Source organism: Anneissia japonica, unplaced genomic scaffold (genome assembly GCF_011630105.1).
Source record: "Anneissia japonica isolate Jap-2015-1 unplaced genomic scaffold, ASM1163010v1 scaffold287604_len118791_cov124, whole genome shotgun sequence".
Lineage (NCBI taxonomy): Eukaryota > Metazoa > Echinodermata > Crinoidea > Comatulida > Comatulidae > Anneissia > Anneissia japonica.
Genome location: NW_022707720.1, coordinates 12,105 through 37,288, shown reverse-complemented (window position 1 = coordinate 37,288; position 25,184 = coordinate 12,105). Strand labels below are relative to the sequence as shown.

Here is a 25,184-nt window from a genome sequence, read left to right as displayed (position 1 = left end):
TCATAAAAACATGACTCATATTGTATAGGTACTTATCACCTATATAGTTATAAGGCTTCTATTAATCAGGAGATTTGAGAATCTCCATGTAGAGACATTGAACGTACTCAATTAAACCAAGGTAAAGTAGATACACAGTACCTCGGTAAAATACGTATCTCAATCGGAGTTATATCTGACATTAAGGAAGAACTGAGGTCGTATTTGGTTGCTTCATAATCCTGTTTATAATTCAAAGCTGTGTTTTATGACTGTGTTTTTACATAACTTTATCGTATATACAGTATATAAGTGTGACTTTTATCGCATAACTCTCTATATTTACTGCACTCTGCACTCATTATTTATGTAAAACTGCAATTTTGGTAACAAAATGTGTGTTTCCGAAGTAGTCAATTTCTTAATATATTTATACGAGTTTTTTATATGTATGTTATAGAACGTTCTTGGATACGATTATTATTATAATACAGAAAATTTTATTCTCAATCTTCTTATATAATACGACAAATTCTCCTAGACACTGTTTGTGGGTTTAAAATATCGAAAAGGTTTTGAACTTGCGCAATGGTAATACTGAGTAATGTGTTAGCCCCTTTTTAAGAATAAAAATGTTTAAGGTTGCTTGATTGTTTGTGTTGTATTCGTTTTCGACGTTTCTATAACAAGATGCAAAGTCCAATGAAAATTCCTAGTAATATTTAAGCATAACACATGTATTTTTTAATTAAAAATAATTTATATATGATATGCAATGAAGAAAATCTAAAAGATACAAACAGCGACATCATTATAATATAATAATATAGGAATGGTTCGCAAAACAATTTAGACTTGTAGATGAATAAGCTTTAGGTTATTTTGCTTGTCCACTACAACCTCTAAATCACTCAATTACACATGTCGAAGTGAAAAATGCGGATAACCAGTTAAATAATGCACGGGCAAGCGGCCCAGACAATATTTCTGGTGAACTTTTAAAATAATGCCTGTGATGAGTTATAAAATCAGTACGCTGAGGTAACCAATGCTTGCTTTGAAAAAATACATTTTTTTAAAACTGCATTGGAATAGCGATCTTGTCATGTCACCATTTCAAAAAACCTAAGAAGCCTAAGGACCCATACAAAATCTTCGACCAATCACGCTAAGCAATTCACTAAGAAAGATATTTTCACTTATCACACCAGGGGTGGCGCCAGGATTTGCCCGACGGGTCCCAACGGGGGTTGGGGGGTGGAGGGCAGGCTCCTCCGAAAAGGTGTCAGATTTGCCTGAAGAAAGCAAAGTGGGCGTGGTCAAGCTTCGATTAAAAGGTTCTGAAAGTGGTCCTGGGGTCGAAGCCCCCGACAATTTCGACAATTTAGGGGTTTCAAAGGCTTATTAAATCGATTTTAGAATCTCATATGAATTTGTAAGAGCCAAAAAACAGCACCTAACAGAACAGATTAATTCTTGCTTTCTAGCGCGATCATTTAATGTTTCCTGTGCGAGTTCAGCGCGTGATGTAGGCTACGTAGTGAGCAAAATTTAGGTAAGCAAAATTATAACTGCAAACCTAATTATATTTACATGATGAGAATCTACTAATCTACTAATCTACTAAAGCTTTCCATTCATATATTTCATAAAGTAAAAAGAGCAATAGAACGGGTCTAACTTATCAAACAAACACCAGGCACACCCCAGTCTTTCTAATGTTTCCTCTGTGCGAGTTCAGCGCGTGATGTAGGCTACGTAGTGAACCGGCGAACGATTGCATTCATTTCACTGTAACATGTGAATTTTGAGGGAAGCAAAATTATAACTGCAAACCTAATTATATTTAAATGATGAGAATCTACTAATAATAAGCTTTCCATTCATATATTTCATGAAGTAAATAGAGCAATAGAAAGGGTCTATCTTATCAAACAAACACCAGTCACACTCCAGTCTTCGCATCAGTCGCCGGAGAAAAACGATTACGCTGTAACGTACAAGCGCCTGTATATAATACAGTCATTGGTGTTTGGAAGGCTTGATTGTATTGGTTTCCAAAAGTGACAGAGCTAAATATTAACTAATCACAACCATTTTTACAACAAGTATGGTAGAAAGAATAAAGATAAACTTACAGAGAGAAAGAAACCGATTGGTCAAATACTTTGCGAATAGAAAAGGCTGTAAAAAAGGGTGTTTCCAGGTTCTTTTTAGAGCAGTTTTATCAATTTATGCCAGCGCGCTACTAAAGAGCGCGTACAAATTCATATGCTAATATGTAAAAAAATACATATAATATTTTTTTCTCCCGACGAATTGTGTTTTTTAAAAATTTATATTATATTACTATTATTGGGAAACGTATTGAGGACATCATAGTATACAGGACATCATAGATACCGTACTTATACAGGACCCTGGCAAGCAGCATATAAAAAAGAATGGAACTAGTCAGTCAAGCAAAAATTGAATGTGTGCAATTTGACAAACCAAATCATAATAATTCGAAAGTTAATAAAATCCTTGGTTCCTTAATTGATAGCTCTAAAGATATAGAAAACAGGATCATTGTTGCAAATATTACTTTAGCAAAATTTACAAAAGAATTAAAACGTAAATATTTATGAGGCACAGGTGGTGTCAATACTTTTATGTAGCAGTTGGGCAGCCCCTAAAAGCATGTTCGAGAAAGTTGATATCATCGTCGACATTTGATTGCTATTTTGAATCTTAAATACCAACAATAATTAAAAATAAATTTGAAAAATCGGATTTTTTTTTGGCCTGTTTTTTTTTCTTTTGTGATCCTATTGTTATATTACAGCTAAGCATAATAGTTAAGTTTAGTTTACCGAGGCTTCAGACTTTTTTCATGGTAACTTTGTTGCATTCGTGGCCCCAGTGCACTTGTCTTAATAAATATATGAAATAAAACATCCTAACATTAAAATCATTACCAAACTTATGGTTTATAAACACAAACATAATTAATCAAACATTAAAGTACATTAAAATAATATACTACTAAACTACCCGTTGGCTCTTAATTAATCGAACATTAAAGTACATCATAATAATATTCTATACTAAACTACCTGCTTGCTTTAAATCCACGATCTAACACCGATCTCTTTTGAGATGCAAGTTTACCAAGGAACAGTTAAATTACACTGTAATTTCACTATTCCCTTGGTTTACTGATTGTTTCAAATATCCTTATTCATTAGCAATTTCTCATGCCAGCCGAATAGGATTATTCAGAATAAAAGGAATTCTAACAAAATCAATCTGTAATAAATGACTATTATTGTTACATAAGCATTTGGCTACTGTAGATTTCTCCAGAAATAGCAGTCGACAATTGTTTATAGACACATTGCTTCTCATCTGCGAATTGATAAAGATCAAACAGTAACGAACAGAACAAAATATGCACAAAACTCAAATTTATTAGGATTGGTTTCCAATAATGTCAAATACATAATACGAATTTTAAATTAACCTAACAGCACATCACATCTCATTCGGTTCAAACAACAGAAAATGACAACGATCACGAAAGTGTAGTAATGGATGATGAAGATAAATAACCTCTTCGGAGATATTTCGTTGGCAAAGAGGCTCTATACAGCTCTAACAACAACATAATTGAATGGTCACTGCATACAAAAAGAAAAAAAATTATGACATACAAGGGTTCTTACATGTTATCACATCAAATAAGTGCATTTACGGAGACCCATAGATTCAATGTTAGAAAGATCCAATAAAACAATAAAAGCACTGTAGTAGATTACTAAATATATTTCAACCATTATTTACAGCTTTATTAGTTTTATATAAATTAATAATAATTTATATTGTAAAATACCACTGCATTTCTCTCGTAACAACAAAGCAGTAAATTTGTCAAATGTTCTAAGTCCAAGACAGATTCCAACCATGGAAGGGCAAATACCAAGTAAGCAAAGCGTATTTTTTTGCTTTTATGTGTGTTATTTATATTAAAACTAGAGTCTATAGCGATGCTTTAATAATAATTTTTCAAAACTTCATATTCTAATCTTTAATGCAATTCATTTTCTAATTTTTAATGCAATGTTTCCTCTATTTTATGTCACATTTTCATTGTACTATGTTTTTATTATGTTAAATGTTTCATTTATTCTGTAACTATTACCAGCAGTAAAATTATTGTTAAAGTTTAGGCAGTGGCTATTGTTACTCCACTACAATACACATTTATACTTCTGATTGGATGTATCGATTAGATTTGGACAATAGTATTTAATCAGAATTAGGAATTTGTTTACAAATGTTTAACAATAGCCAATGCATGCCTAAAATGCATTTTCATACAATTTATAAGAAATTTCTATAATCCATGTTCAAAATATGTATTGTTATTTATATTTTGACTTGATAACGTTGAAATTTATTGGACAGGTACTATTAGTGAATAATACTATATTAATAATGATATTATTGCTCCGAAAACACTGGTTTAAACTCAGCCAGTGTCGGGTATTAGGCCCTATTTAGAGTTCGATCGCTCTGCTCCTCCTAGAATAACTTGTATAAGGAATGCCGGAAGTGGCGCCTTACTTCGGCTGTCGATAATATTTAGGAAAATTAAATTTAATTATTATTTTCAACTTATATAATATTTTGACAAATACGAAAGATACGTTTAGATACAGTTTTAGAAAACACTTAACTGTGTTAAGAAAAACCAGGGTTGTTAAAATATAAACGATACAAAAATATAGTATAAAATTAAAACTTAAAAAATATTTTAAAATCGAATTAACATTGAAAAATGTTAATTAAAAAAATCACCTAAATATGATCACTAACAATCCTTTTAAAATTTGAAATGCTGAAATTGAATACAGCAAAATTAGGAAACTTTAAAACTAAATTATTATATATATATATGTGTAATATATATAAGACAAAAAATCATATTTTCATTCACACGAGAAAAATTAACTTTTAACAAATCTTTACAGCTCATGTTACGCAAATAACGTAAACATTTAATCAAATTACAATTAAATTTAGAATTTAGAATTAAGAGATTTAAAATCAATAACAACTCATTTTTAATACGCCTAGAACTTGGAAGCGATATTTAACAATATTTCACAACCAAGCGAACTGGTTTGTGGGATGATGAATCGTTTGATTTTTCTTTCTTGTAATTTGGTCCATTCTGAAGCCTGTGTTTGATATGGATTTGTATCCCTACACGTACAACACGTTTCTCTTTATCTGTACATTTCATTATACCACGTTACAACAAGAGAATTAGAGGTTTTTCATTTCCTTGTTATGCTTCTAAACTTTGGAATAATCTTCCAACTGACATTAGATATCAGGCCCGTAGCCAGGGGGTTCCTTCCTTATCTGAGTGTAATAGGTAGCAACTATAACAATTTTAAACTTTGTACAATGTTAACTTCAGTCCATAGTACATGTATTTCGTTTAAATCGTCTTCCAAATGTGAGAATCGTTGACTCCTTATTGATTGCGATACTATGTCAGAAAAACCGTTTAACTATGTGCCCGCATACTCAAATGCAGAATATTAATCTTTTTTATATCAAAATAACTGCAGATTAAAAACCACCACCAAATAATCTCGAAATAAGCATTTATAAAATAAGACTCTAAGAAAACCTAATTTCTGAGACAAAATACCTCATGTGTTGACATGAATTGCTGTGCCAAATATCTGGTCTTCTATTTTGTGTTTTCGTACAAATAGTTAAATCTCTGCATAGGTTTGTGAAGCTCAACAGTGGTGGCATGTGTTTGAACTACAGCATTTTTATCAATGTTTATATACGGCGAGTCTTCAACATCCTTATCAGCAACAGAAGGTACAGTACTATCATTTTTCTGTACAAATTGCTTAGCAGTGACATCACCAAGTTCTTGGTATGTGGTATCCTCTTGTTTCGGAAAATAGTTCATGTATGCCTTTAAAAGAAGAACACATTATAATTAATAGTAAAGGAATTGTAGCAAATTAATTAAAGAAATTAGAAGATCAAAATGTGCTGATCGAATATGTAGAATTTGGAATAATGAAAATTGAAGATGAATGAACAAGCAAATAAAATAAAACAGCGCAAGAATTGGTATTGCAGATAAATATTGAGCACGAATTTACTAATTATGTTTGTCTGTCCCATTTTACTAGATTATACTTACAGAAATTTGCGCTTGTTTTTCTTGCTTGAATCGCCTAAAGAATCTCTATTAAGCAAACATATGTAAACAAACTTAATTAAATGTTAATTGTAATTTCTCTGTCTTGTGTCTTGCCTGTGCGAATTGCAATTTTCAAAAGTTCATTGTGGTTTTATTGTCTTTATTAGGCTGGCTAAACACACTAAGCCCGGTATTCTTAAAACAAACTTCAGTCGTAGTTCGAGCTAAAACTTAAAAATTACGTCATTTTGTATTCTTAAAACGAACTTCGACTAGCACTACGACTAAATGACGCCTACTTCGACTAAAATGATACCACCGCAGGCCGATTTTTTTTAGTCAGGCTAAATCGCCGACTTGAAATATTTACCCCACTAAAAACGTGTTTTTGTAACTCACGATAAAGTGAAACGAATAAAAACGATTGTATAGGCAGGTTTGATATATCTTCGGTGTGTTAAACAAAAAAAAAACATCAAGTTTAGCTTCAAAAAGGAGAAATTAACATGTTTTGCTAGCCACATGCGATAGTTCCTGATCACCTAGTTTCACCCATAGAGATATAATAAGAATACTAGAGCGCTAACTGCAATATATTCGATGTTTGAAATACGCAGAGCTGTGTGTGTGTACCATCCAAGATGGCTGCCATAAATTTAGCCAATCAAATTTCACCTAAGCACCATCTTTTGCAATTGCGCCCTCAATTTACAGAGAAAGTTCAGTACAACTAGTTGCCAGATGTTTAAAACTGGAGCGTTGCGGTGTATGTGTGTAATGTCCACGATTTTAATTTTCATTCCTTGGTACTTAATTTTGAATAACATGATCCACTTGGCCTCGTTTTGTCTACGATAATTTAATAATTTGTTGTTACCTATACTCATTATCATTAATGAAATAATAGTCAGTCAGAGGGCTTATTTATGGTAATAAAATGACATATGGGCCTACCATAATGTATTTTTTATTTTTTTAAGGAATTAAATAAATATTTGTCGAATTGAATATAACCTTGTGGATTTGTTAATTGTTTGAAGCATCTCACCTTCGTTAAATACAAACATACTGCTGTTAAAAACCCAGCAAAAAAGAGTGCAACAGAACCTACAGCGATGACTGGAGTTGTGATATTTATCACTAAAACAAAACGAATTAATTCAAATAATCATTGCGAAAGAGTGACAGTTATCAGAATAATAACGAAACATACATTGAGTTTCGGTCACTAATGCTATCTTATTATCATTTTAGTAAATAACTAGTTAGTATTAATATGCATGGAGTATCTAAATCTATAAACATGTGAGATTGGTAATTGTTTACTGCACCCGATGGTCGTTGGCCGACGCGATTCAATGCGGAACACAGCGCGACGACGTGCGCGCAACAGATCGTTGTTATTTAATGACTATTCGTTCAGACTGCTACCAAAAATTAGCAGACTGTGTCGCATCGTCTAGCTCTCACCGGGGTTAGATTCGTCGGCGACGGTCTCGTACTACTGTCGCACGACGCAGTAAGTTCCCGGCATTAAGGACCATAATGATGAATAATAGATTGGAGACGTAAGTAGAAATAAAAGCTCAGTCGAACTACCTCTTGGGCTCATAACAGTGTCACCCCCTGTATTCTTGAAACACGTCGTCCTACCCTCGCTTGTATGTGCAGGCGAATCAGTGGTCTTCAAGCTGGTATAAATTATAACAGATTCAGTTTTTCCATTTTCATTTTTACCATATATACTAATCATAGATAGAGCTCTTATATCCACGTCTTCAATGGTAAAGGAAAATGGTGGAGATTTATCAGGAACAGGCAATGTTTGGTTCCCAATTAATTCCCTGTCAGTGTTTTTCCATTCAACTATATATTGTGTCTGATTCTCAGAAACTAGTGATGGACTCCACTCAAAAATGATTTTGTTTCTAGTCAACTCAAGAACATTTATGTTGACTGGTTGGCGTGGAAGACCTAAACAGAAAAAAAGAGATTTATAGTTCCCAATATATTTACATTGCATTTCATCGATATGTGCAACTTTACATGAAAATAAATAAATAAATAAAAGAAACAAAGATTTTGATGTCATAATAATAATAATAATTATAATAATAATAATAATAATAATAATAATAATAATATTAATAATGATAATAGTAATAATAATATAAATAATAATCAAAATTAAATGATATCATCTTGTCTCATGATGATTCCCTATAACAAAGCAAGACAAATAGTAAATAAAAAACTTTGCTGTTGGCAATATCATTAATGGTAATACATAATAAAATACTGTATTAATATCAAACTATTAAGGCAAAAGTCTAGGTTAAAATGGGCCATGGAAAATCGTAATGACTTAACAATATCTCTACTGTTTACCTAAATATCCCAAAATTAATAATTGGCTACAGTACATACATGACACATACACATTGGTTTTGACGTTAGTAGAATTTCTTTCGTTGTCAGGATTAAGAGTGCAAACGTAGTGTCCAGCTTCGGTACAGGTTATGCTTGTGTTGTTCATGATGATTCCGCTAGCAACAACTTTATCAGACTTTTCGTGTTTCCAAGTGTATGAGGCACCAAATGGATAATTTGAAGAGCAATTTAAAGCAAGGCTGTCCCCTTCAGTAACAGAATAGCCTAGGCTGAGCTTGGATTGATGATAAAACTCAATTACGGCTAATATAGAAAAAGTGAATAGGCCTAATTGTACAGTAATTATAACGTCGTTGTTTAAAAAACTTGAATGAAACTGATTTTAAGTTTAGACGATAAAGCCTAATAATGGCCTACTGTGGTTAAAAACATTAGCCTATACAATTTTATCCAATTACATGTAGAAGAAGAACAAGAACAAGAAGGAAGGAGAAGGAGGAGGAGAATATATATAAATAATAAATAAATGAGGAAGATAATGATAACAATGATTCAAGATTCAAGCCAAACCTGTCACTCGTCGCAAATCGTGTTTCAGAGATAATGGCTCAAACAAGCTGAATTGTCCAACATTTTTGAAATCTATTTCTTGTACTAAACTATATATCTATTCATCATGATATACTGTTATTTTTCCCATTTTCAATGTTAAAACAACACTTTTTAACAATTTGGTGATGCTTCTGCCTAAGAAATACCCGAAATCATAAACATTAAAGGTTGATTTCTGATTTCCAAAATATTGTTCTTTAAATCTGCATATCAATAAAATTTGTCAATCTGACCATTTGCCTTAAACAAATTCGTAAATTCTTAAATTCTAAGTCTTCTGAAAGACTTGTCCATGCCTTCATTTCTTCAAAACTTGATTACTGTAATTCTCTATTCGTTAGCTTACCATCTTTTTCTATCAACCGGTTGCAGAAAATTCTGCTGCCCGAGTGTGCTCTCTTACCAAGAGACGTTTACACCGATCATTCGAAATCTACATTGGCTGCCTCTCCCGACAACGCATCTGTTTTAAGATCATTTGTTTTAAGGTTCTTCAATCTAAACAACCTCTCTATCTCTTTCACCTTCTGAAATATTATATCCCTAACCGACGACTTCGCTCTGACAACAACAATCTTCTCGTCCCAAAAATTTAAAACAAAAACATACGGCAAAAGAACATTCGCCTATTGCTTCATCGCTGTGGAACGAATTGCCACTCTCTATCAAACTGTTTCCCTCTATTGATATATTTAAGTTAAAACTGAAATCCCATCCCTTTTACTCTTTTTAGACCATCCCCACTTCGCATTTTCAATTCTTATATCTTTCTCTAGTTGTACTCTCTGCGCTTTTGATCATTTATTTGAAATTAGCGCATTATAAATATTTTATTATTATTATTATTATTATTATTATTATTATTATTATTATTATTATTATCAAATGGCTATGTTTAAACGCTTGTAAAACTTCATAAGGGAATATCGGATTTAAAGCCGCATCCCAGGCAAGATTTCAGTTGTTAAGAAAAATCAGAATGCGTGCTGGATCTCTATAACGCGTGTTCGAGTTTCGAACGAAATTTTGTTCGAGTTCCGAACGCTATTCGATCGTCAATAGAGCGCCCCATACCTCGTGGTAGTAGTACCAAAGATCTTATAAACACAAGATAGCGTTCTCCGCGATTTACGCGTGCAAATTCTGTAATAAGGCATGAATGGCGCCCTCCTGCTAAATTGGAAACTTTTGACCCTTGACCGCTCTGACCATACCGTACACCGCGCCACTTTACCTTTAGGGTATCAATCCTGTGAACAGCAGAACAGGAACCATCTCAAATCCATGGCAACAGATAGGACGCCCTCTTCCAAAACTGATTACTTTTTCTCTTTGGTATAATAGCGCATGAATGGCGCCCTCTTGCTAAATTGGAAACTTTTGAACCTTGACCGACGCTTCTATTTGTTACGCGTAAATCGCGGAGAACGCTATCTTGTGTTTATAAGATCTTTGGAAGTACCCATCAAGACTAAACCAGATTTACCCTTTTTCGCCATCTTTAATTGCTACATCATGACATAGTGTCTACGCCCCCGTTAGGTTCAGTAGACACAAAACGGCCGTCATATTTTTCGTTGCTAGTATTGACACTTGTAAAGTATAATGTTTCATAGGAACTATTTCAAATCAGTTAAAAACAATGATTCTGACCGAGATTTTGACAATTAAACAAACTTGTTTTAGGGCTACTCGATCGATTGCATTGTAAGAGATGCAAAGTACACAAACCAAAGATCTTATAAACACAAGATAGCGTTCTCCGCGATTTACGCGTGCAAATTCTGTAATAAGGCATGAATGGCGCCCTCTTGCTAAATTGGAAACTTTTGACCCTTGACCGCTCGACTTTACGCACCTGCTGTCTCTTATACACATCTAGATGTGTATAAGAGACAGGCAACGGATAGGACGCCCTCTTCCAAAGCTGATTACTTTTTCTCTTTGGTATAATAGCGCATGAATGGCGCCCTCTTGCTAAAATGGAAACTTTTGAACCTTGACCGACGCTTCTATTTGTTACGCGTAAATCGCGGAGAACGCTATCTTGTGTTTATAAGATCTTTGACACAAACCAATTACATTAGAGAGGGCGCACTTTATTGACTGTAGAAAGCATACATAAAAGCCAGAGCATTCCAGTGGATGCGATCTACAACCTTTGAATTTGCCTGGTAACGAAGAATTTGTCGAGAAAATGATAGTCTCCTATGAGAAATAGTCTGTATTTCTCAATTTTTGTTATTCTTTTGCATAAAACTGAAATTTATGTTAATATTTTTCCATTGTTAATATTAAATAGAGTAATGCACATGCATATTTTTCTTTAAAAAAAAAATATTTTTTTGCCGTGTATCTACCATTAACCTGTAATAATGACTAAAAAATCGATGTTTGCGACGATTAGCTGGTTTGGCTTGTCTTTGACATGTACTGTATGTATGTTTGTAGGCCTATGTATATAAATACATGTAATACAACATGAAGAAATAAACTCTGGTTTGGTTTGTCTTTGTCATGTACTGTATGTATGTATGTATGTAGGCCTATGTATATAAATACATGTAATACAACATGAAGAAATAAACTCTAAATAGCCTTGCGGTAATGATTTATATATGTATATAAAGTTTAAACGGTAAAGAAGGGTCTCGTAAAGTTTGAAAGGCAAATGAGAAAAACACATAAAACAGCAAACGGCCATATAATGCAAAACAATTTAAAATAAAAATTAAAACGGAACAGTAGAGAAAATCCGATCAGAATGACGGCAAGCTAGAGGCTGTCTCTTATACACATCTAGATGTGTATAAGAGACGGATATATATATACTAGGCATGCTTATTAATAATAATAATAATAATTAATAATTGATAAATAATAATAATGATAATAATAAACAACAACAATAATAATTAGTATATAATATTTATGATTTACTTACCAGTCAGTGTCATATGTGCACTTACAACCTCCGTTTCTTTATAATCTGTACATGAAAAAAATTTAAACTTAATATATTGAGATACTTTATTTAAGTTAGTAGAAGCAGTTGGCACATTGGTTGTGGCAAGGCACATTATCTACGTTGTCTGTCTCCCAGGGGTTGCGGGAGCGGGGGGGGGGGGACAGGGCCCCTCCGTCGCGGAGAGCTGCCCCCCTCCCGTCGGGGAGAAAAAAGCACAATTCGTCCGGGAGAAAAATATTATATGTATTTTCTACATATTAGTAGACTCTAGAATCGAATAAAATAAGCCTTTCGAACCCCTAAATTGTCAAAATTTCCGGGGGTTTAGCCCCAGTGGACCACTTTTTAAACCTTTTAATCGAAGCTCGACCACGCCCACTTTACTTTCGTCGGTTAAATCTGACCCCTCAGTTCTCTCCCCCCCGGTCGGGGACTTTGCCCCCTCCCTCCTCCTTCGTGCAAATACTGGCGCCACCCTTGTTCTCTCCACCCAGGAGTACAAGTGGGTACCTGCTAGGTTCGAACACAACTACGCTGATTACTACCTGCAATATTATGGAATTCTCCCCAAGGAGCAGAGTATGTGTTCCATTTGTGTTTGATCCAATGACCTGGGTAGTAATGTGAAGCGTTTAGAGGCTTTATGCATGAAGCGCTATATAAGACCGTCATGTTATTATTATATTAGTTTACATTTTTCTTTTACTCCATTACGTGTCAGGCACCCATTGAACTATTTACAAATACTGTATTCGTAAAATACAAATTCTATGCTTTAAAATTAAAAATTTATTACAGCTATTTACCATTTATTGGAGGCTGATACACTTTGCAATAGATATTTTTTCCCTCATGTTCCCATGATAGTAAAATTTGGACATAACTGCAAACATCATACAAGCCTGTATTCTCCTTGTTTTTTGTTACAGTCATTGCAGTTGATCCATTTATCAATTCGTCTTCTAAGAAAAACACAATTTCAGCCGGTGGTGTCATTCCATTGCTACAGCAGCTGTAGTTAGTTGTACTTGGTCCAACCAAAGGAACTAGGTTTTGATCAATTTCTTTGTGTGCACGAATCTGAACATCCTTAGGAGACACTATCATAATTATGTTTCAATTATTAGCATTAGACCTACAGTAGAACCCCACCTGACACCCCAATTTAGCCCCTATTAAAGGGGATGAATTGGGGTAACACTTTTCTGTAAAACGATTGGAGATATATACTGCCAATTCTATTAAGGGTGAAACTTCAGTATGTACCAACATTAATGGTAAAATCAATATATTATTCAATTTTAATTGAGGGGATACTTATTGTTTTATTGTAGCAATATAACTACAGCAGTCTCAAAATAGAAAAAAAAGTAATTTTACAATTTCGTACATAACAATCTAGTCAATTTTGACCCTTTACCAGGAGGATTTCTTATTTCTTTTGTAACTTTTGTAATTTAACTTTTGTATGTGTACTTTTATATGACTCTAGTCCATACCGTAACATGCATCCTCATTTTAAGTCGTTACGGTACTCTATGCATGCTACTCTATCGTGTGTCATTAACACTATATGTCTAATTCTACTGTAACACTTATTCATAGATCAATACAAATACATTATGAAGAATCCATGTCATCGTTGTAAAAAAAATAAATAAATAAATAAATGAATTTAAAATATGGCAAAGTCCCTAATAGGTGGTCAATTGCATGTTTCTGGTTAGTATACCCTGAATAGGGGTACTCTTGTATTCATTGGAAACGCTTATTAAGAGACTCACTTTTTTGGTCCAGAAGATTTCCTCTTAATAGGGGTTCTACTGTACTCGGAACACATTATTAAAGACACCGCTATGTTTTATATCAACGACAGTTAACACATACATGACATTAAATAGAAATAAGCTTTTACTACTATTTTTCTGTACTTTACTTGATAACCGTTTAATAATAGAAATTAAAAAAAAAAGAGTTTTGTAACAAACAATGGAAACCATTAACAATACAGATGGGAAAAGAGGTTGAAGTGGAAAGAAGTGGAAAGAGAAGAAAAATGTCTAGATGTGGTAGAAAGTGGGATACAGGCAGCAATTAAATGCTTGAAGAACAAGAATGCTGAGGGTAATGCCGTAGCAAATAAAGAAAGCAGCCTGCAGAGGATAATGGAAGGAGTACAGGAAGTGATTAAAAAATATGATATGAAGAGTAACGTGAAGAAGACTAAGGTTATTAGGATTTTAGGCAAGCTAGAGGAGTGATGAACATCTACATTAATAGACAAAGAGTGGAGCAGGTCAAAATATTCAGATACTTGGGTGGTCTGATAAAAGAGGATGCAGGAGCCAAACAGAAACTAGATCAAGAATAGGAATGGCCAAGGAGGCATTTAATAAAAATAATTTCCTCTTGAAAAGAAAACTGAACATGAGTATTAAAAATAAAATCATAAAAATAGTAGTGTGGACCGTGGCTTTGTATGGAGCATGCAGAGACGTGGACACTGTTAAAGGAAGGTTAGACGGTTGGAAGTTTTCGAGATGTGCGTGTGGAGACGAATGCTGAAAGTTTGTTGGTGGACTGAAAGATAGGAGGTACCGAAGAATGAATAATTAATGTCAGTTACTAGAAGAAGAAAGAAGAATTTGATTGGCCATGTTTTAAGGATATATTAAGAAATAAGATGTCAAGAATACTGGGATGACAGACGATTTAAAGGATAAGAGGCCTTAAGTGAAAATGAATGCCAGTGGAGGAGTTGGCAGCCAAGGGACTAAAGCAGCAGAGTTTAAAAAATAAAACAAAACAAAACAAAACAAAACAAAACAAAACAAAAAAAAAAGAAGAAAAAACCCAATAGCAATTCTTACCGTATACATAAATTTTGACAGTATAAACTTCAACGTATAAAGGGTTTGCTAGTAAACACTTGTATATTCCAGAGCTACCTAAGTCTTGAAAATGCATGGTAAATCCTTTTTCAGTGTGGTTAAGAAACTGAATATAATTTTTTGTACAGTGGCTTGTACAATTACTACAGTTACTTCGATGAAATATGAATGTATAGATACATCCTTTATCAACAAATTGTTCGGCGTTCAATGTAGAATTTAAACGTATAGTGTTTCTTGTATTTGAGCACGTCAAAGCCACTGATATTGTGAAACCTGTGCAATGAAAAAATATTTTTTAAAACGAATACGTACCCACCGTTATTTATTTAAGAATATGACAAGAAAAAATAACTTACTTAGTATAATGAAATAAAATTCAACCATGGGTTAATGGCTGATTGTCGTCATGAGCGAGGATATGCAATAACACATTGTGTAAACATGTTAGCCTACCGTATATTTTTGCATTAGTTTCAGTTTCAAACAGTCGAGGCGATCTAAAGAGTCGATGAGAGAATAATATTGTCTATAATTGTTGTGCAAGCAAGATGTAATTTAAAGATGTAGGCCTAACAATTTAGTGATTTTGAGTGCTTAAGGCCCGTAATCGATCTTACAGCCTCCTATTCTGTAAAAGTAATAATTTTCCCCCAATGAATGTGCTGAGTTCTCCTTCGAGAGAGCAGATCTTCCTTACGGGAATCCGGCCTCATATTGGCTGAGCCTGGTTAAGGCCCGCGACTGGGTCCGGAGGCAAGAAAGATCCGACAAAGTAGCATTGTGAGACCGTATTAAATATATTTCTGAAACTCATAATTCGTGATTAATCTATTTGAATTTCCATTAATGTTGGTATTGTTACGCCCTGGTATTCAAACTATCGGTGGCGACTAAAGTTAGAGTAGCTAAGATATATTGCAGGGTCACCAGAAGTTTGATGTTGTCGGTCACTTGTAATAGAACTTATCATGTCTTCCTTTGTGCAAGTGAAGTGTGCGAAGTGTCGTTTCCTGAATTGAGATTTTTTTCCACAAAGTAAAAAAAGATATTATTTTTCTATAATATTGACCTTTATTTTTATGTTTGCTTCTCATGGAGGCCCTCTATGTTTACGCCTCTGCCAAACATAGTTACCTTTCTGGCGTCCATACAACTCCCGGGTGGTAGAACCAATCCTGTATAGTAGGATTATTTAGTTACAGGCATATTCGTAACAAGTACTTTTTTATCAGTCATACAAAGTTTGTTCAACTAAATAGTTTGACACACAGTCGGTATTTTCTGTTTACCAACTCGATACCCACCAGGCTTTAAAGTTTAAAATCATTTCGCCTAGGTAGAATCTCTGGCCTACTCATATTATAAACAAGTCTATGATAAAGTTTTTATTTTTATTTTCCTATAATAATAATAATAATAATAATAATAATAATAATAATAATAATAATTTCAAAGCGTTGAATGTCACATTTAAAATTGGTACTATTTTGTTTAGTAGTATGTCATGGTAGTTGATAAATAATAATATACAATATATGAAGCAATTACAATATTTATTTCAAAATAAATTAAGAGATAGAACACTTTGTACATATAATACTATAAGCAAAGAGGCCTCTCAATGAGCAGTTACTTAACAGCAAAATTTAGAGCCAGCCCACCTGGGACAGTCCGAAAATAGTGGGCGCACTTAATAATGACGACAGCGAGTAGAGGAGTGACGTATTTATGAAAATCGTAGCTATGCTCTGTTCCTTTTCTAGTGTACTCTTAGCAGATGTTATTCCTTCCTTTTGATTTCGTTCGATGTTTTTTCAGCAAACGTTGGAGCCAGCCCACCAGAGACAGTCTGCATACATCAAAGATGGTATACCCTCTAAGATCTTCTTTGATTCACATGGCTATCCGAAAATACCGGGCGCACTTAATAATGACGACGGCGACTATAAGAGTGACTTATTTAGCTATGCTCTGTTCCTTTTCTAGTGTACTCTTAGCAGATTTTATTCCTTCCTTTTCATTTTGTTCGATGTTTTTATTCAATATTAAACATAACGAAATGCTAACATTAATAAAATATATCGGTAATTCTGATGTGGAGTGTACATTCGGGAAATATAGTGTGCTTGTTCAGCACACTCCTGTTTATTTTGCTAAATGTATCTAGATAAACTGTAATCTTAAACGTTGACCCGAAAGATAAGAGATGGTATAAAAAATATATTTTTTTTCTCTTTTGTGGTATAACAACCACCACTTTTATTCATCAATACATCAAGTTATTTTAATTACAGACATTCTGCATTTCAGCCTTTTTGATATTTCACCTTTTTTTTATTTTCTTATTTTTTAAACTTCTCTTGATTCTTATATATACAATAAAATATGCAAATTAGGTTGATCAATATATGTTATATGAAAAATTAAAAAATAAATTTAAGCATAATTCTATGATATTAACATGATTTCAATGTTTAGGCATTAACCAATTGTAACCATTATTAATATAGATTTTATTTGACCAGTATATACCTTCATTTTTTCCACCCTTTTTCATTTTTATATAAAAATATATTACTTTTCATCATTGTACGCTAATGCGATGTAAGTTTACTCATAACACGTTGAGTTATCAGTTATTTTATTTATTTTTTTTTAAATAAAATTAAAAAAAACATACTGCACAACGTCATTTTCATCTCATAGTTTGTATGGACTATCAGTAATTTGTTATTGCTTATTATTTTATACTTTGAAAGTAACTAATAATGGAGTAACAATAGTAATATTAATAGGTCCAGTTCATAAAAAAAATTTAAATTTAAAAAAAAAATTAAAAAAATAAATAAAAATAAAAATAAATAAATAAATAATATAAAATAAAAATAAATATAAATAAAAAAATAAATAAATAAAATAAAATTATTATTTAGTGAACATTTACAGTAAGCCTAGGTTGTTCATGTCTTTAACAATTGCTCTAAACACAATCCAAGGATTTGCACTTATTGGCTTTTTTAACTCAGTTAAAATTTGGATTTTGTAAATAGAATAAACCGCAATTGAATATATCTGATTTTTAAAGTAACACTCGCACCCCAATAAAAGTTCTTTAAATGAACTTTTACTTTTGCCCATTTTTTTTGGAGTATGTTATCTACCTTTTTTCCATAACATTTCGTTTCGAGAACATTCATAAAACATATGTTTTTCATTTTCAATAGCATCACAGTTATTACATTTGTTGCTCATTTTCAGATTCCATTTACATAAGCGTATATTTGTAGGAACAACTCTATTCAGTAATTTATAATTAAGCTGTGCAAATTTTCTATTTTTTCATTTTTTTACTTTACGTGTCCAAACCACATTCCAACTAATTTCCTCATTGAATATATTTTCCCATTTATGTATACTTTGAGGTTGAATAAATTTACTATTGATAAACTTTGAATAAATTTGCTTTGTTTTCATTCTCAATATGTTTTTAATTATGGTACAGTCACCTGTAATATGATTGTCATGTTGATGATTATGTTGTTTAATTATGTTTAACCAAACATTTGGTATAGATTCAAAAAGTGTAGCATATTCACTAAGCCAATTCCTTTTTATACATGTTTTTTTCAATTATTTCCGTCGGGTTCATTAAACAATTAAAATTAACAACGTCTTTGATTTGATTAAAACCTGGCAAGATCCAATTCTTAAAAAACAATGATGTGTTATTACATTTAATTTCCTTATTTCCTCATAGGTTTTGTCTAACAATTTCTTCATAAGTATTAACTACATTGTCGCTATTTTTTTTATTAAATTCAATACAGCATTCAATGACATTAATATAAAAGGAAGGTATACGTTTGAAGATCTCACATTGTTTTATGTTAAAACTTGACAAACCTAAAACTAATCTTTCATTACCAATTTTATTTATGTAGTACAATGGTAATAACTTCCACCTCACATGTTTTCTAGAAAGAAGTCTTCGTGCCCACGCAATTTTAAAAGCCTTGATATGTAGTAAGACATCCGGCATATTTATGCCTCCTTCATTTACTTTACCAATTAACGTTTTTCTTTTAATTTTTTCTTTTTTTTCCCTTCCATATAAAATCATATGTAAGCTTATTTACCTTTAAAATAACGTCATTGGGTACATCAACTATTGACGCATTATAAGTAAGTGGAAACATAGCAAGACTATTTAATACAGTGACTTTGCCAAAAAAGTAAGATCTCTACCCTTCCAAGTACTAAGAAATCTTTCTAACTTCTTCAGCTTGCAGTCCCAATTAAGTTCATTGCATTTTTTGGTTTTGTTATTGTACCCCACATATATTCCTAAAATCCTGTCTGGTTCATTAACCCAAATTAAGTTCCCTGGTTTATCAGTTTTATTTTTATTTTTACCAATCCATATTGCATTCGTTTTTGCTTTATTAAGACACATACCCGATACTTTACAGAAATCGTTAACAATATTTATACCCAATTTTATGTTTTTTTTTCGCACACAACAAAAACAATTGAGACAAGACAGCAAATTATTATATTTCTTTTATAAGCAGAGGCTGGCCTATTATGCGTCTGTAAAGCCGTATCGGGTTGATTTCCTTTTCTATTTCCTTTAGTGGTTTGGCTCCATGATTTTTTTTTTTTTTTTTTTTCTTTTTTTTTTAATTTAGTTGTACTGTATGTGTTGATTTACTTTTCGTTTGTTCCAGATTGTATCTGAAGTACTAATGAAAAATAATGTTTTTATTGGCTATGAAAAATTCCTAAAATTGAAATATAAGAAGAAAGTTGTAAAACAATTATTGGTGGAGATATTACGATAAAAGTGTATATTATTTATAGCAGAGATGATTATTTAGAAGAATGATAATAAACAGTAAAATGCCTAGAATTAGATTAATAATTAAACATGTAATAATTTACGTTATGTCAATTCTACGTTAATAATGCATGTTAGAAAACAATAGTTTTTTGCAAGAGCTTATTGATACTAAAAGATTAGTATTATTGTCAAAAAAATCGTAGTGTTTAGAAAAAAGAGATTATTATATACTGTGCAGTAAAGTTACAAATTATTACAAGTTATTAGAACACTTTGTGCTATCAAAATTAATGATTAAGTATCTAAAACAGTGAACAGTGAAATTTCACTGTTCTCTGATCTAAACACAGTACACACGTGCTAGCACGGACACCATTTGGTGATCCAAAGCTAAATATCAATATGATTTATTCTTATTTATTTACTCTCTTTTTTCGAATGTACTCTTCATGATTTTTAAGCATGAAATAAAAACAAACAAACAAACAAACAAACAGTTTTTATTGAAGTCAGAATTGTGCATCGTAATTCTCTCTAACTTCTTCACTTGCCGCATCATCGTTTTTCCTGTTTGTTTACTGACAAAAAATTGACAACATTATTTCAAAATATCTAGTGTCTGTGTTTTCAATTAGACGGTATAAATCAAATAATGGCCTCAAAACTAACAATCGTTATTTTAAGTTAGCATATTTTATACCATTTATTTAAAATTGATTTAAAAAGTTATTTTTTACATCATTTAAAAATCAATGTCTGTTTTCAATTATGTACTCTCTTTCCGTTGGTGTTCGTTCGGGCGTAGCATGCACATTTACTTGCGAAAGCTGTAAAGCTTCTTATATCGGTGCAACTGGTGGATTAAAAAAAAAGAACGAAACTCTTACATTAATAAAAACAGATTGGTGATTCCGATGTGGAGCATACAATTTCGGCAAATACAGTATACTAGTTCAGCTTACCTTTTTTCAAAATATCACAAGCAAAGACAAGAAAATATCATCTTAAACTTTGACCCCAAACGTATAAAACAGTTTAACATTTGTCTAATTAAAAAATAAATCGGGTCTTAGAATATAAAAATATTGTCATTGCTTTTTATCTTCTTATCTATTTATAAATAAATTAATCAATAAGCTTTTCTCTTTATTTTTGTAATGTAGGGTCACATTTTCTAAAGATGGGTACCATTCCATTTGTGTAATTCAGAATATTGGTCTTTTCTTATTGGATAGGATATTTCATTAAGTGGCTGTGTTTGTTTTGCCCAAACATGCACACGCAAGTCAATTAATATTAACAAATGTATTTGTTGAAAGAGGGCGGTATATACTTTCTCTAAGGGGACGTTCTGTTTATCAGCTCCTTAAAATTTTCAATAAAATCTTAGATTACGCTTGAAATTTTACAGCGAAAATTATACAAATTATTTTAGTATTCTCAAGGAAAGTCAAGGTAAAACGTACTTTTATTTCTTGTGAAAATAGTAAGAATTCCCAACGAAATGACAACGATGACAGCTCAAACGTCCCGCCTGAAGATCATGTGACCCCAGACGCGGGTACGTACCTGTGACGTTTCTAATAAGGTGAAACCAGTGTTTATGAAGGTTGATGAAGTGAACACAACAGGAGATTCGTATGTGGAACCTCAGGATAACTTCAATGAAAACTGTTGAATGCCGAAATATAACATATATACAGCGCATTAAGAATTTATGGAGACTTTACATAGACTCACATCAAGACAGAGTTTGCCTAATAACAACTGGTGCAAACATCCGAGGAAGGAATGTGCCAATATATAATAGGAACTCTTACCTACCGTACGATACGGTGCTACCCGTATTGCTGTAGACCTACCACTATCGGTAGCATACGAAGAAATTAAAACATCTCTTATGCGTTTTAGGGGACCGTACAACGTATGAGGCTGAAAGTCGATGGGCAATTGACAAGTTGCCTGAATGGAGATCGGGTGCTTTACGCGGAGACACTTAAAACACCATTATAAAGGTTTATAAATGTCTTAAACTTAAAAAAAAACAGAATAAGAGAGTGAAGTGCAGGAAATGTTTGAAGTACGGACATAATGCTAAAACATGTTCATGCCAGCCCGTTTACATTGCCTATTGGTTATAAGGTCATCAAATGGACCAATGCAGCGCAGACAAACTGTTGCAAGATGACTCAAGCGGAAAGATCATACAAGAGAAGTTGGAACGTGTCGTAGAGGAAAAGAGCGTAGTCACAATGAAGATGAATCACCATCCAGCGAAAGCGAGGATAGTGAAGAAGACGATCAAAAGCAAAGTGAACCAATAAATTAGAACCTGGCCAACAGAAACAAAAGAAGATAACAAGCTTCATCAAATCATCATCTTGGTTTAATAAGCAAGTGAAAGAGAAAGAAAATAACAAGAATGAATCCAAAGACCAAGCGGAGTCAGAAAAAAATCTCCCCAACAATGTCTGGAACGAAAGTCGACGAAAATCAAGCAAAAGTAAGAAAAACAGAAAAACCAAATAATTTGTAAAAAAGGAAAGAAAAATAAAAACAAAATAAACAAACAAAACACATTCGATTTATGCCTTAAGTGATAAATTTACCATTGCTGTAATATAATCGTTAATATTATCATTACCAATCCAATACAATGCTCACTTTTACTGGTTGCCCTAAAGATGATGTCTTTGTCATCATTTTTAACATACTGCAAATATTGTCCTTTTCGTTATTATAGATATCATCATATAGATGCATGTATTTATGTGTATGTATTATGTGATGTGTATATAGTATGACATTTTTATCAACATTATGGCTAGTATCCTTATAACAGCATTTGTTAAAATGCTATGGCATGTTCAATAATTAGTTGTGTCAGTAAAGTTAGCCGTTTGATGTTTACGTACGTCAATGATTAATGCAATCTGTATTTTTCTTTAAAAAAAAAACACACACACACACATCCGACCGTATCAATAACGCCAACATTCATTTCTCGTTTCCTTAAACGTAAGAGATGTACGTAGCATAAACAAAGACAGACACTGAAGTGGTGTAAAGATCAGAAAGCTGATGTCATATATCTACAAGTCTGAATTATTCAAACAAATTTATTTATTATGAAATGGTATTTGTACGCATAGCACAAATAATGTGGGAGTATACATTTTATTTAAAAAAAAAGATTTAAAATTTAAAAAAAAAGAAATGAGTGTATTGATAAGAATGGAAGATACATTATACTAAAAGTTGAAATAAATAGTAAAATATGTTCTTGTAAATGTATATATGCTCCTAACAATTGTAAAGTGAGAAGAACATATTTCAGAGAGTTAAATAAGACTGTTTAAAATATGGTAAACCTCAAATATGAATATAATTTTCATCAGTAGGGATGTAAATTGTATCCTCGATAGCAAATTGGGATCAAAAGAATAGTTTAGACAGAAAAGATGCATCTGTCTTCACACAAATTATGAAAAAAACTCACGATTAAATATGCCTGGAGATGTAAAAACCCTCAAAATACCCTATTTAACTGGCGTAGGAGATGATGCCAAATTTATAGAAGACTTGACTACTGGTTGATTTAAAAAAAACATTCATGGCCATAATGAAGTTATATCCTGTGATATAAGACCAGCCATCCTGACTGAACATCAGGCAATCTCAATTAAAATTGGGTTTGATAATTCTAAAAGGGGTCCAGGATATTGGAAATATAATAATAACTTATTTTTCAACACTGCTTATCAAAGTGCTATTAGAAATGTTATTATTAAAACTCAAAACAATAACAAAAAAACCCCTCTTAGCCCATATTTACTTTGGGAATTACTAAAAGTCAGAGATTAAAAGAAGTTTCTATTTTCATGGCAAAATTTAAAGAAAAATAAACTAAGAAAATGTGAAACTACACAACCAAATAAAACAGCTAAATGATTCACTTGGAAACAATGTTAGTAATTCAAATGAAAGCATTGAGGAAGAAATTGAATAAAAAACAAAAATACTGAAAAATATGGAAGGCAAACGTAGCACCAAATATTTTTCTCAGTTTAGAAAAAAAGAACGGAACGGAACGAAACAACATATCAAAGGTATACAAAACTCAGATGGTGCTGTGTTAACAGACACAAATACAATTCTACGAGAGGAAGTCAAATTTTATAAACATCTATATACAAATAAGGGGATACCCCCTTAAGGAAATAAACATCTACATAGATAAAGTATAAGTAAACTGTTTATCTGAGGAAAAAAAGGTGTATGTGAAGACATCGTGACTAGAAGAATGTAATGAGGCAATACAAAAAATGAAGTTAAATAAAGCCATAGGATGTGGAGACTTACCGATGAGTTTTAATTTTATTTTTGGAAAGAAATTAAACAAATTGTTTGTAATGCAATTAAAGGGATAGCCTATCCAAATATATTACTTAACTGGTGTAAACTAGCTTATTTGATCAATCATTCAGTACATTGCATCAACATGTAACATATACTGTTTCTGAGAAAATAAAATTTGAACGTTAATTTTACAACAATTGAAGATCGCCATTTTGAGCTAATGGCAGCTTGTTAATGACGTCTTACACGGCCGACGTAATTTTGTGTTTCCCGGTTGCGATTTTTTTTCCCGTACGAAACATTTACATGAAACTCCACTCGGGCCGTCTCGGCTGAATCGACCCGAAAATCTCATTGCAGAATTCAGGAGGTCAAAAGGTCATCAACAGATAAACGTCTACAAAACAACTTCTGAGAGAACGTCGCTGTCTATTTTTTAAAAATACATCGATGTTACCGTGTTAATACCAATGGGTCGTTTAAAATGACATATAATATTTGATTAAGCTGCACGAGTAATGAAAAGTGTTATTTGAACTTGAGTTACATACTATGACAATTTTAATTTTTTAGTTAGGCCTGGGTTTGATGTGTATAAGAGACAGCTGTATTGACAATGAAGCCCTTTATGATATCTGTTTCCGTACATTAAAGCTAACCACACCAACATACGGTGACTTGAACCATCTTGTATCTGCTACCATGAGCGGCGTCACCACTTGTTTGAGGTTCCCTGGTCAACTGAATGCCGATTTGCGAAAATTGGCTGTCAACATGGTTCCATTCCCACGTCTGCATTTCTTCATGCCTGGTTTCGCACCATTGACCAGCCGTGGTAGCCAGCAATACCGTGCGCTCACCGTCCCAGAGTTGACACAGCAGATGTTCGATGCCAAGAACATGATGGCTGCTTGCGAC

The 25,184-nt window shown here is 32.6% G+C and overlaps 1 protein-coding gene across 1 annotated transcript in view; it reads left to right on the top strand.

Annotated features, from left to right (window-relative positions):
• Positions 1–22,057: 22,057 nt before the first annotated feature.
• Positions 22,058–25,184, top strand: part of LOC117106403 — a 14,402-nt gene continuing 11,275 nt past the window's right edge. Inside the window, exons 1-2 of the mRNA XM_033247767.1 lie at positions 22,058–22,219; positions 24,921–25,101. Of these exons, the coding sequence (XP_033103658.1) occupies positions 22,058–22,219; positions 24,921–25,101 (343 nt within the window). The remainder of the gene's footprint in view (positions 22,220–24,920; positions 25,102–25,184) is intronic.